This window comes from Perissodus microlepis, chromosome 17 (genome assembly GCF_051167445.1).
Source record: "Perissodus microlepis isolate ML-2025 ecotype Zambia chromosome 17, ASM5116744v1, whole genome shotgun sequence".
Classification (NCBI taxonomy): Eukaryota; Metazoa; Chordata; class Actinopteri; order Cichliformes; family Cichlidae; genus Perissodus; species Perissodus microlepis.
This window is the reverse complement of record NC_140477.1, coordinates 26,371,256-26,384,127: the sequence shown is the minus strand read 5'-3', so window position 1 is coordinate 26,384,127 and position 12,872 is coordinate 26,371,256. Positions and strand designations below refer to the sequence as shown.

Genomic DNA, 12,872 nt, shown 5'->3' with positions numbered 1-12,872 from the left:
CTGTCAGAGGCCATAAGGAGATCATTTGTAACTTTCACTAAAGCTGTTTCTGTGCTGTGATGAGCTCTGAAACCTGACTGAAACTCTTCAAATAGTCTATTCCTCTGCAGATGATTAATTAGCTGTTTTAGAACTACTTCAAGAATTTGTTAGATAAAAAGAAGGTTGGACAAACCCCCCAACCTGCTCGGCCTGTTGATTAATTTAAACTAACATAATCATCCTGTTGCAACCAGGTTTCTAACAGGCTGAGTAAATTGATTTGTTGATCAATTATTAATTCACACTTAGTTTTTAGTTTATTTTTTGTCTGTTTGGGAGCTGACACAGTGGGGACTCTGTGGGGATGGGGTTTTGGGGGGGGGTAACAGGAGGCGAGAAGCAAGAGGAAAGGCGTGTAAGACTGCAATTCTGCTTCCTGGTGCCAACTCTGGATAGTCACGTTTTGGGTGTTTTAATAAATTTGGCCAAATTTCTAGAAATGAGAACTGCTCCATCCAAAGTGGGATGGATGCCGTCTCTCCTAAACTGACCAGGTTTCCTCCAGAAAGCATCCCAATTATTTATAAAGCCCACATCATTTTATGGACACCACTCAGACAGCCAGCAATTAAAGGAGAACATACAGCTAAACATGTCACTCCTGTCCAATTGGGGAGGGGACCGACTACAGTAAACTACAGAGTCCAACATTGTTTTGGCAAAGTAACACACAATTCAATATTGGTTTTAGTGACCTCCAACTGACGTAACCCGGTGTCATTACTACCGATGTGAAATATAATGTTAGAATTTATTGAATTTATGTTTACCCTTAGCCAGCAGTTTTAAATTTCCCTTAACGTCGCCTGCTCTGGCCCCTACAAGACAACTGACTATGGTTGCTGGTGTCTCTGTCGTCACGAGCCCTAGTTCGATCCTGGGAGGAAGCACAAATCCCTTTGGGTTGCGTCAGGAAGGACATCTGCAGTAAGGAATTCGCCGAGTCAAACATGCAGAGCTACCCACTGTTTTAACCCTTTGTGAATAGAAGTAGCTGAAAGTAGCTTTTACTCTCCAGTGTGAGGATTTGTGACTCTGCTTTATATGCTGTTTTTTTTTTTAATGGACTGGTACTTTTATAACACTGTTCACCTATTCACACACACATTCATTCAGCACTTTCTATTTCTTTTTAACTAATACATACAGTCTCTCTCACAATAATGAATGTTTTGGGGGAAATGTAGGGTTCAGTATCTTGTGCAAGGACACTTCAACACGAGACTGGTGGAGCTGAGGCTCATACCATCAATCCTCCACCTGAATTTCAATTCAGTTTTGTTTATATGGCACCAAATCATAGCAGTTGCCTCAAGGCCCTTTATACTGTAAGGTAAAGACCCTACAACAATAAAAAGAAAACAGAAAACAGTCATGCTGTTAGCATGTGAGGATTTAACTTAAAATAAAATACCAATTGGAATTTGGACAGACCAAACAAGCACTATGTAGACACCATATGGGGCTCCTGAAACCCCGCTAGGCATTTTTGTGGCATTTTATAGACTACACAATATTAATCAGTCATGACACAAATCTGTTTCAGCCTAAGGGGGTGACTTCATAGACAGCTTGACAAGGGCACAGCATCTGAGTCAGCAGAAGTCCTCACCATGAGCTCAAAACTGCACACACCTGCATACACCGTATAGTGCTTGTCTTTGTCATTTCCTACAAGGAAATCAAGGGGCAGAGACAGAGAGGAAAAGGCAAAGGCATTAACCTTGTTCCACTACTCTAATGCAACTGCAGCCTAATTCTTCTGGGCCCATGCAAATTACATTCACTGAAAATCTTTTGAGAAGCGAATACCAATCCCCCTCTAGGATTCAGTAATGGTACTAAAAATTCTGCAGCTTTCTACAGTTGCTCCAGCGAATCTGCTGGGATTCATATGTTTGATTCACATGTTGACCCAGTTTATGGAGAAAAAGAAACTTACCAAATGTGTCTGTATAAACTTTTCAAATGACTCCTGCAGCATAAAATCCACTTTTCTGCCGCAGTATGCTGCAAACCAGAACATTCAAGTCAAGTCGGAGGTTCGTCAGTACAAGAGAAACTCTTTCGTGTCGAGTCTGAATCAAGTCTGGAGTCCTTATTTTTACTTGAATGTGCCATAGACATTTGGACACTTTGGGGAGGGTAAACAAGTTATAAATAGAGCTGACTATCAGTCATCATTGGTACTACTGAACAAAAATGTATTTCTCCAAGCTTAATTGCAATGCAGGAAGGAACAGTATGTGAAACAAGATATACAACGGCTGTTTAATCAGAACTTACATCTATTAAAGGTGAAATGGAGTCATCGGGCAAACTTAATCAGGAAATAAAGCAGGTGTTAAAAGGAAGAACACGAAGAGCTAATCAATGATGAGAAATAAAACTAAACTAAATAAAACTCTCGTAAGCTTGTTAGTGAACATTTGCTTATTTACACATCCAGTAGATACATTTTAAAACTGTGTCTGTGTCCAAAGAGTCCTTGGGGAACTATGTGGCTCTTTAGCTGTTAAATGGTGCAGTGTGTTCACACAGAGTGTGCCAAGCTTTTGTTGAAAAAAACCTGCCAGCTGTGGCTAAAATTTGCACTTTGATACTGAGCTAAAACCCACACAAGGAAATGTAGTCTGAAAACAAGGTGAAAATACTTTTTTTAGTACTGTACTGAAGTACCATTGGGCTATACGAGATATCAAAAAAGTACATATAAATACAACACACCATGAGGCACCGTGCGTTTTGTATTTGACAAAAATATAAAATCTCCCTACGTGCACTGAAGGTGCTCTATATTTGGATATATTCAGGGCTATATGAGAACTATAAACTACATGGCATGTTCACATGGGGTCTATGAACCAGTGAATTTTGTCAATAATTACTGCTGGAAAAAAGCATATTTTTGTACACTTTTTCAAGAAGACTATGTCTCCAGGATTGTTTTCAGTGTTTGAGCAAAAAGATAATAATGCCTGAATTGTAAGTCCAAAATTTAACATCTGTGGATGTTGGATGCTTGGTGGGTTAACCTGCTAACCAGAAAATCCAAATTTCAAATAGAAATACATCATGATGTTACGCAAAACTGGAGGAAGGATCCCACTCCAGTAGGCTGGTTATTATAACTATTAGAGACTTATTGTATGTAAGCATGAGTTGGAACCAAGTCCACCAGGTCTTGGATTCAAACACCCAGTTTCTCAGTTTTGGGTGGCTTACAAATCAGTAACTGCATAAATGGTTTGCAGGCTCTCATTCCCAGCAGGTCAGTTAATGCCAGGGTGTTGGTGTGGCTCGTTACACAAAAGCAGACACATCAAGTTATGGCGTCAGTGTTGTTCTCAGCGTGTAAAGCAGCGAGTAAAAAAAAGTTGTAAGAAAAAAGGAAAAGCAAAGTGCAAAACGCAAAGGTAACAAAGTGCCTGGCGTCTGACTGAATGCCTCTCTGGCAGTGAGTTGACATGCTTCATTAGATTTTGTTGGTTTTAAAAAGACTGTTTCTCATTGGAAGTATAGCAGCTAATGTAAATATAACCATCTCCTAAATAAAATCCATGGCCCACAACTCAAAAGTTTAAAAAAATGTGGAACAGAGGTCTATTTTAAATACTTTGTCCAAAGCGTGCATAATCGTCAGCCATGTTTTCATGACCTGGCTCAGCGTTCTCTTCTGAAACAGACAGAATAAGAAGGAAAAAAGCACGAGGAAAAGGAAACGCTATCCCCTGCAGTTCCCAGAGGACAACTCAGAGGAAGGTGCCATATTACAAACTAATAAGCCCGTGCAGAAATTGTAAAACAACCAAAAACGCACTACAACACATTACAACGTGCACGTGAACACATTTATATTAGGCAAGCTTCACGGCAGCTCAGTGGATTTTATTATGTGCTGTGTGCTACAGAGAGATAACTAAAAGATGAGAGATTTTAAATGAGCCTCCAGAAAATGAGCGCGCGATTGTGTGAGCGCTGGTAGTAATAAGGATGATGGGGTGAAAGGGTGAGGGAGAGAGGGAGGAGGAAGAGGATGGTGTGAATGGGGGAAGTTGAGGTAAGCAAAGAGGGGGGAAAGGGAAAGGGCTGGAGAGCTGCTGGATTTAGAAACTGGAAGTCAGCGCTGCATTCACAGTAGCAGAGGGTGAAAGGAGGTGGAGGATGAGGCAGGCAGAGAAGAGTGTTTTTAGACACGATAATGCAGACAGAGCAGTGCATCCACAGCATGGACAAAATCATCTATAATACAGAGCACACGTGCTACATGCTTATTTTTGCATTTCTCCTTCCTGCTGCATGCTATTTCCAACTCAGCAGTCCAACAGACACTGCAATTATGTGCCTCTGTTGTTCCTCAGCATCTGTTTTTAACAGCACGTTCAGAACACTGAGACACTCTATTATTTTGCTTCCCTACTACAGCTCATTGGGTTTGAAATGTAACATGACTTTGGGATTAAAATATTGCCTCTGAGCTTTAATTTGAGAATGTTTACATCAATGACGGCTGTAAACATCTGGCCCCTTTATGCACACGGTTCCCCTGTTATGGCGCAGTGCAGCTGGATAATAATACTGAACATTACAGAATAGCCAGCCATAGGGGGGGTTATGATAGAAAAGGAGCGTTCTTGACTGGTTAGTTCAATCACATGACCTTAATTTAGTTTCACCTGCCCCCAGCCTATCAGTGAGCAGTGAACATAGACACAATTACTCACATTCACAGCTAAGGGCAGTGTAGAATCACCAGTTAGAATAACATGCATATCTTTGGACTGTGGGAGTATCAGGGTACTCCACAGAAATGGCTGTTATAGTTTCCGTCTGCAGTGATAACTGATGACTGTTTAAGTGAGCGAGTTAAACTAGCCTTTTGAAAAGTTCAAACGAAACGAAATGAAATGATTTGCAAACTTGGAAAATGGACGTGTTTATTGAGCCTCTAATTGTCAGCAGTTGACTGAGAGTAAACCATTTTCTAAAGCATCCTATGCAATAAAAGTTGTTAAAAAAGCAGGAGCTCAGCCTGAAAGCTGTGTGGAGACAGTTTGGATAATCGGTTTGCTTTGACTGCTTTCCACATAAGATAAGATGCAAACTTAGAAAGATTCCCAGCTTGTCCGATCGCCTGGCTTGCTGTGTTTCTCTTGCCCTGCAGGACGTCTTTCCTAGATCTCAGAGAAGATAGCACAGTCACGGCATCATTAAGCTGCCTGGGGAATACCGGGTGCTTCGATGATGAAACAAAAGGAAACGACCACTTAAAATTAAATCCAAGGTAGCGATTACAGGCAAACGAACAAAACAATATCTCGTTGACTGACTTCACTATTTCTGTCCTACTCTACCTCTCTTGGCAAACAACAGAAGGTGATACCAGTAGAGTATGAAGAAATTTTCTATTAACAGTTCCACCTGTATGTGTGTGTTTTTAGCTTGCAATGAAAACAACTGCAAACTGTGTTCCACTGTTCTGTTGTCAGGTGTAAGTACAGTATGTAGTCTTTACTGTTAATGGGATGCCAGCATCTATTTTCACTGTCATAGTCTGAGTTCACTTCAAAGAGCACCAATCTGTGGCGGGGAGCCGACTGTTCCTCCTACTGCATGCATCCACACCTCACACAAACACCTTTTTTGTTGCACTTCAAAGTGCATATAGACAATCTGTTGTCTCACACACACACACACAAAAATAATCCCACACACACAGTTACTTATCCCATCATTGTTAGCTTGGAACACACAAACAAGTGAAACACAGAGAAACTGCCCCACGCTACAGACATTTTTCTTTAGTAAGCAGACTGTGAAAACAGCAGCAAAAGGGGTGAAGCAATTCATTAGCCAAGTATAGAAACAGAGGATCAAATGTATGCTGTGTGACATTCACAATGGCAAGTATGTGAGAAAAAAGTGCAAAAATGATAATGAAACAAAAACAGGCTTCTGACTTTTTAGGAACAAGGTGGGAAACAACGTCTTTTTTTTTAATGACATTTTTAAAAATTTGACAGCCCACGAACATGACGCCCCGAGAAAAAGCTAAGCACATCCTTACTGCTTCCATAGGAAATACAAGTATTAAAGCGGGGATCATACTTTCCACGGCTGCGAGTCCACTAGGGTCTGCTTGGGTCCCAGTGACGTACATTTAGTCATCAGACTGTTAGTGCAAGGGTTTGTGTGAAGGTCTGTACACCTGCCTATTTTCTGTGACCACACAGATGTTTCCTCTTCTCTGTAACAAGAACTTGGCAGCATAGCTTAGGTTTGTAAAGCTGCAGATGAACAAACCACAAAACTTGTGAAACAACGTCCTTTGGACAAACAAGACCACATTGGAGATTTGGCCACAGTGCACAGCACATCACCACAAACACCTCAAACTAACAGTCGAGTACAGTACTGAAGGAGTGAGGAGATCATATTCTGTGGCCTTTCATACATTTTCTATTATATCATATTCTTTGTAACGACCCAAACTCCAAGTGGTTATCAGTAATATTAAAGCGAAACCTATTATGTTCATTTCCATTTACACATTTTTATTCTTGGACTTGTTGATTCACTCATAATTCATAGTTCAAAACAACCCTAATTCATCTTATACTGGGCCTTCATGCAGCCACACAGTTCATCTTTTAGCTCCCTTCACCTCCCTTTAAGACTTTGTTTCCTGATCGTGAGGGGCTTCTGTGCTCACAGCAGAGACAAGACTACAAAAAACTACCCGAAAACAGCATTTTTAGAGCAGCCTGAAGCCCGAGCTGTTGTTTTACAGGGATTAATAGCATAGGGACTGATCTCGCTATTTAAAACTTTGGTCATGTTTACAATATGATCATCTTCCATTGGAACAGTATATTCATGCAAATAAGAAGAAGCACAATAGGGAATCCCAATGAGTGCAGTTTTCCCATTTCCATGTCTCCCTCACGACTCCCAGTGTCTTGGATTTAAAAGCCATAAAAACAAATATTCTCATATCCATCACAGATTAAATCTGATTCCTCACAAGGCTCTTGGCAGACAGCTCAGGGGAATCTATTTTGCTTGTTTGTTTTCAAAAGCAGTTCAGATGAGATTTATCCAGGACCCCTGCAGAGAGGGACAAAACCCACCCCAAAGCCTTATCTTCATAATGTATGACTAATCTCACTGTGGCCTGAGAAAGAGGGGGCCAACAGAGCAATGAGAAAGAGTGAGCGAAGCGGTGAAGAATGCAAAGGGGTCAAATTGAAAGTATCTGGTGTCGGTTTTAAAAACCTCTGACTCTTCTGCAGAACGTGACACAAGGAGAATATGTTTGGAGTGAAAAAACAACCTTACTGTAAAACATATTCCACTTTAACATTGAGCAACAGAGTATCATGGTGTGCTGTAGCAGCTAACTTTAACAATAAAAGCATATCATACTTCAGATTCAGCCACCAGATCCACTAATGGAAGCTCCTAATAGAGATTCAGGGCCAGGGTTAGTGTTACTACCTATGATGACTTACACCTCAGAGAGCTAAGTAGCCGAGTTTAAGTGCAGTTAGTTTTTCTAAGCATCAAAGTTGAGTTATATGATTCCCTTGACTGTGTGATGTTTTCCAAAGAGGTCAAGGTGGAGTGTTTAGAAATGATCAATTATGCTGGAGTATTTAAACTTCCACCCAAGATATCAGTCGATACATTTAACTGTTGCTGAGTTATGATCAAATTCATTTCGGCTTTAGCAGATTATTCTAGGCTTTCATAATAGCATTACTGCCATTGCCAAACACAGCAAAGGATACACCAGGAAAGAGAACAGAACAGAAAAAGGAGAGAAGAAAAAGACCAAGCAAACAGGCATGAGAAGGTGAACGCTTGTACTTACTGAGCACGTAGAGGGAGAGAGCAAGGCCCGCCAAGCAGAAACCCTCAAAGAAGCGCAAGGTGCTGAACATGGTGACATTTACAGAGAAGGCAACACTCAGACCAAACACCAGCATGAAAAGCACCGAAAGGATCAACACTGGGTGTCGACCAAACCTTAGAAACAAGAGAGAAAGACAGGGAGATAAAGACGTAGCAAAGAGCTTAAAAACCCAGTCAAACTGAGAAAGAAACTTTTCATGTAAAGTCCGGAGAAAGAGAACATTGCATTCATCGTTTCCTTCAGACTCTAAGCACGTCCTGGTCTGGAGGGGCGGGGGAGGGTTAGGAGGTCACTGGGTCAGGTCCCAACTGAGGCCTCATGGCCCGCGTGTTTCTTTACATTGTTTTCTTTACATTGTTGTGCATAGTTGCTGATCCCTAACACAATGCAGGTGCTTATTTTCCCACGATGCCACTCGGGCGGCTTGCAGACGGCAAAAGTGACCGTAATTAACTTGGTGACAGTGGCATTTTGCTCAGTTACAAAAGATATTGTATCATTTAGCTTTGCAGATAGTTCGATGTTTAACCATTAAGGCTCTGCGATACTGTTCTTTAAGCTTCCTACCACTCCTAGAGAAGCTGTCAGACATTTCTTTTTTCTTATTCTCGATAACTCTGGATAAACCACTTTTACAATCTGGTTAATGCCAATTCCACTGTTTGTCTCTTTAGTTTGATTTTGCTGTTATTGATTTTTGAATGGCTTTAAAATCCTCCTCACACAATTTTAGACATTTTTAAATATCTAGCCAGCTAAAGATTGATGTCACACGACAGTCAACAGCTGATGCTGATCTTCACCCAATCAACTGGTCCGTCCTTCGATAATACATTCACTGGCCTTTTTTTTGTCACCTCGCTAGTTCCAGGTTGGACCCTTACACCACCACCAACCTGAGCCATTACATGCAGGATGGATCTTTGCTTTCATGTTGCTTATGGGAAATTCTGACAAGATTTGAATGTAGCAGCAGAAACAGAGGCTCATGTTTCCATGTTCTATTGTTTAATTTTGGGAAATCCATGCAAACTGTAGCCTCATTTTCCTGTCATTTGCTGACAGCAGCAGTATTCAGCATGGTCTTCTGCCCGTACAGTCCATCTGCCTCAAGGTTCAACGTGTTGTTCAGAGATGCTCCTCTGCATGCCTTGGTTGGAACGAGTGGTGATTTGAGTTACAGTTGCCTAATAATAGCTCTAAGCACTCTGGGCATTCACTTCTGACCTCTGACATTAGGAAGATATTTGCACCCAGGTAACTGACCATTTTCTTTAAACTCTACAAGCTGTGTGGGAAAAGCCCAGCAGATGAGCAGTTCTGACAAGATAAACCCATCTGCTACCAATAGCCAACATTCAAAGTCACTTAAATCACTTTTCTTTCTCAATTTGAACTTCAGCAGGTCATCTAGTCCATGTCTAAAGTTCCTGCCATGTGATTGTTTGATTAGATATTTCAGCTAACGGTTAAACAGTGTGCCTAATGAGTGACCGATGAGTGTATATTCTTTGAGTTTATTGAAACAATAATGCAGCACAAAGACATACTGCAGCGTGTTAAAGGGAAAGAAACAAGGTTTTAAAAGAATGGGCAAATTTGGTTAATCGTTGCTTACACTTTTTTTTCCTTCTTCTAGATATGTTTGGCTTTTCTTTGGGAATTTTTTTCAGCCTGCCTGACCATGTTTTTCTGATTCCAAGCAGTGCTGAGGACACTGTTACCATACTGTTACCACCAAATGCAGATCTTAGTTGTGACACCTGGAATTATCCTTACAGTCTAACAAAACAGACAAAGAAGGAGGCAGCGTACCAGTCAGCCATGACACCCATCACTAGGTATCCAAATATGGAGCCCACAAGCAAAGAGAACTTGGCAATGTGAACCTTCCAGGCCGAGTCACACACTAGGTTCCACTGGAACAGAAACAAAAAGAATGAGAGAAACATCAGTCAGATATTGTTTTCAGAGTAAGGCACTCCCAACATGTTAAAAGGGAATAAGACATCAGGAGGAGCTGAGACACTTCTAATATGAACGCTGCACAGAAGCCAAAAAAGAAACGTGGGCTTCTCTCATCAGAATCCTGTCAAACTCTTCTCACTCTCTGACTCACTGTGTTGATAATTCATGAAGTCGGACGCATCTGCAGACATGCTACGAACACTTCTGAAATATTCAAGCGTTCATCCCACATCTATATTTATGTGTGTTTCTGAGAGACAGAGAGAGAGCAGACACAGTGCATGTGGGAAAGCAGCTGTATGTCTGTTATAACAACAATCAATAGTTTCCCACTCTTTCCTCTAAGCCAGTGGGTCAGTGCACACACCACTGCAGCACTCAGCATCTGAAGTTTAGCCAAGGACACATGCAGAAGCACTACGTGTGCACCATACTTGTGCATAGCCTCGACAGCATCTGCAAGAGAGCCCAGTGGAGTGACTGAGCTGTGTGTGAATCCAGTGTTGGTGTTTAACAAAAAATGTACACATCTCCCTGCTGAGCATCCAACTGCACCACGAAGAGTGAGTAGAAAGAGACAGTTAGAGGTTATGCTCTATGATGGCTGGACAACACAGCCACTGTGAGTTTATTAAGTCTGGGCTTTTAGCACCGCTTTTATCTGAGAAAGCAGGTGTCATTAATGCACAAATGCAGAAGCAACGATCAGCATTGTTGCTTATTAATGTTCAGCCTCTTCTTGTCACAAGGATTCAGTTTGGTGGGGGTGTTTTTCTGAATTCTGTCTCTGTAATTGGATTCCAAGAAAAAATAAATAAACTAAGGTTTGAACATAAGCACATGTCAGAATTATCCTGCTTGAGGACCCCGGGGCAAATATGTCAAACAGAGTCTCATTATGCTTCTGTGTTTATTGTGCTTGAATACTGCCTCCTCCCACTACCTGTAGAATAGTATGCTAATGTGATCATTAATGTATTATCTGTGCGCTGTGCGATATAAATGAGTCAACCAAAGTTTTCAGCTATTGTGACACAAGATATGGCTTCAGTATTAGTTTATTGCCATAAACCAGTTGACACTAGCACCAGCAGAGCTCTGGGTAGGAATACTAGTCTTAATGTATGTGCGAAAACCTCCCATGATGCACTGAGCGCTTCTCCTTCATTGGCCTCTTTTGACTCGCCATCTGTTTATACACAACTTCATGTCATTAACTCTTTTTCGGCTCTGTCCTGTAGTTTGTGTATGTGTTAGGCTCTCCCGGCTCCTATTTTCTCTCTTCTCTTTCTCTCTCTGCACACTCCACTCATACACTCTGGAATTCAGGCGCTTAAGTGTAAGATGTAAAAAGAGTCTCATTATTCTCTTTGAACTGATGTACCAGGCAGCACCAGCTCACTCCAAAGCACAATAAATAAATAAATAAATAAACAGTACGCGGGTCAGTGGGTAACGTGTCAATCAACTGTCTGAGGCTGGCAGTAGTGATGATGACGGCAATCCCCCCCACCTACCCACCCCTGAATAACACTATGGGTCTATGGCGCTCACTCGTTACCTTGGTAACCACATTCTGACTAAGTCCCGTCTGCAGCTCCAGCCTCCACTCCTTACAAGCGCACAGCATTCCGACGCCGTCGCCGTATCCGTGCCCGGTGCCGTTGCCTGTGGGCTTCAACGAGGGCGCGATGCTGGTGACGGTGACCGGCGGGGTCGCCGCGGTCCAGTCGCTTTCGTTTGCCAGTGGCTGCACGCAAGTGCCATTGGGCTGCGCCAGGAGGAAGTAATCCGAAAACTGGCTAAAGCCGATGAACAACGCCGGTATCCAGGTCAGGACCACGAGCTGCTTCTGGTGTTTCCCGAAGCCCCCGAGAGACGGCAGAACGGAGCCGTCGATGTGCGGCAGCAGCCGGGGCGCCGGGCGCTCCACCGGGGTGAAGCCGTTCTCAGGCGTGTGGTCCTGCGCCTCCGGCCGTCCCGCTGCCATTACGACCCGGCACAAAGAGAGCAGCTGTGCGCAACAGCAGGCGAAGCGAAGCCCCCGCTCTGTCGCCCTCCGCGCACTCTGCGTTAAGCCCTTTGACACAAAGGAAGCTCGCCGCACAGATAAATCCGGTGTACGGCCAACAAAAGCACAAACCCCAAAACACACACAGACAGAGAAAGAGAGAGAGAGAGGGGGGGGGGGGAGGTCTCCGGTCCGTGCGGGCGCGCAGATGCACCGAATCACCGAGCAGTCGTCCTCATGGCGACGGGACTTGAAGTGACCGGTGGGTGTCCGAGTGGAGCGGTTGTGTCAGGAGGAGGATGACGCTGTGGAGAGGCTCCCGGAGAGCGGTGGGCTCGGACGGGCATGCTCACGGGCTTTGTATTCCATGAGTGCAGCCGGATCCATCCATGCGCCAGGCCCGGTGGTTGAATGGAAGTGTGATACTGAGGTGCATTCAGATCTTCGCAAGATCTGCCGGTTCCTCATCCGCGAGTGCCACAGGTCTCATACCTGTCCAAAACGCGACCCTCTGCAGGTGCGCGTCATTTATCTCCTCGAGCCCAGAATGCGCGTCCTCGCAGACATCACGAGTCCACTTTTGAGAGCGCTGAGTTCAGAGACGCAGTGAAGCACTGCTCGGTTTGTCACAGTCTAGTCAATGGGACGCTGTGCCAGAGAGGGGCTTGGAGCAGTAACGGGGGACGGAAGACAAACCCCGCCCTCCTTCGTCGCGCTATGCGCTGCGATTGGAGAGCCTTCAAAGAGCGACTGCACCACTGACGGGCATCTGCAGGCAACAATGATCCCCTTTGTGCTGCCTGTGCCCTCTGCACTGAGGAGAAAGCGTGTCAGGATTACGCACTCATCATGTTTTCCGCTGATTCCACATGATTCACGGTGAAGGGATCAAGTAGAGGGCTCAAGTTTGTGTCTTGTGTTTTTTTAGTCGATTTG

At 43.4% G+C, this 12,872-nt stretch overlaps 1 protein-coding gene across 1 annotated transcript in view; it reads right to left on the bottom strand.

Moving 5' to 3' along the window:
- Positions 1-12,872, bottom strand: part of slc22a23b (solute carrier family 22 member 23b) — a 25,433-nt gene extending 12,561 nt beyond the window's left edge. The window contains exons 1-3 of the mRNA XM_084909576.1: positions 11,487-12,872; positions 9,773-9,876; positions 7,916-8,070 (exon numbers count right to left, since the gene is read on the bottom strand). Coding sequence (XP_084765702.1) covers positions 7,916-8,070; positions 9,773-9,876; positions 11,487-11,915 — 688 coding nt within the window. The 5' untranslated portion in view covers positions 11,916-12,872. The remainder of the gene's footprint in view (positions 1-7,915; positions 8,071-9,772; positions 9,877-11,486) is intronic.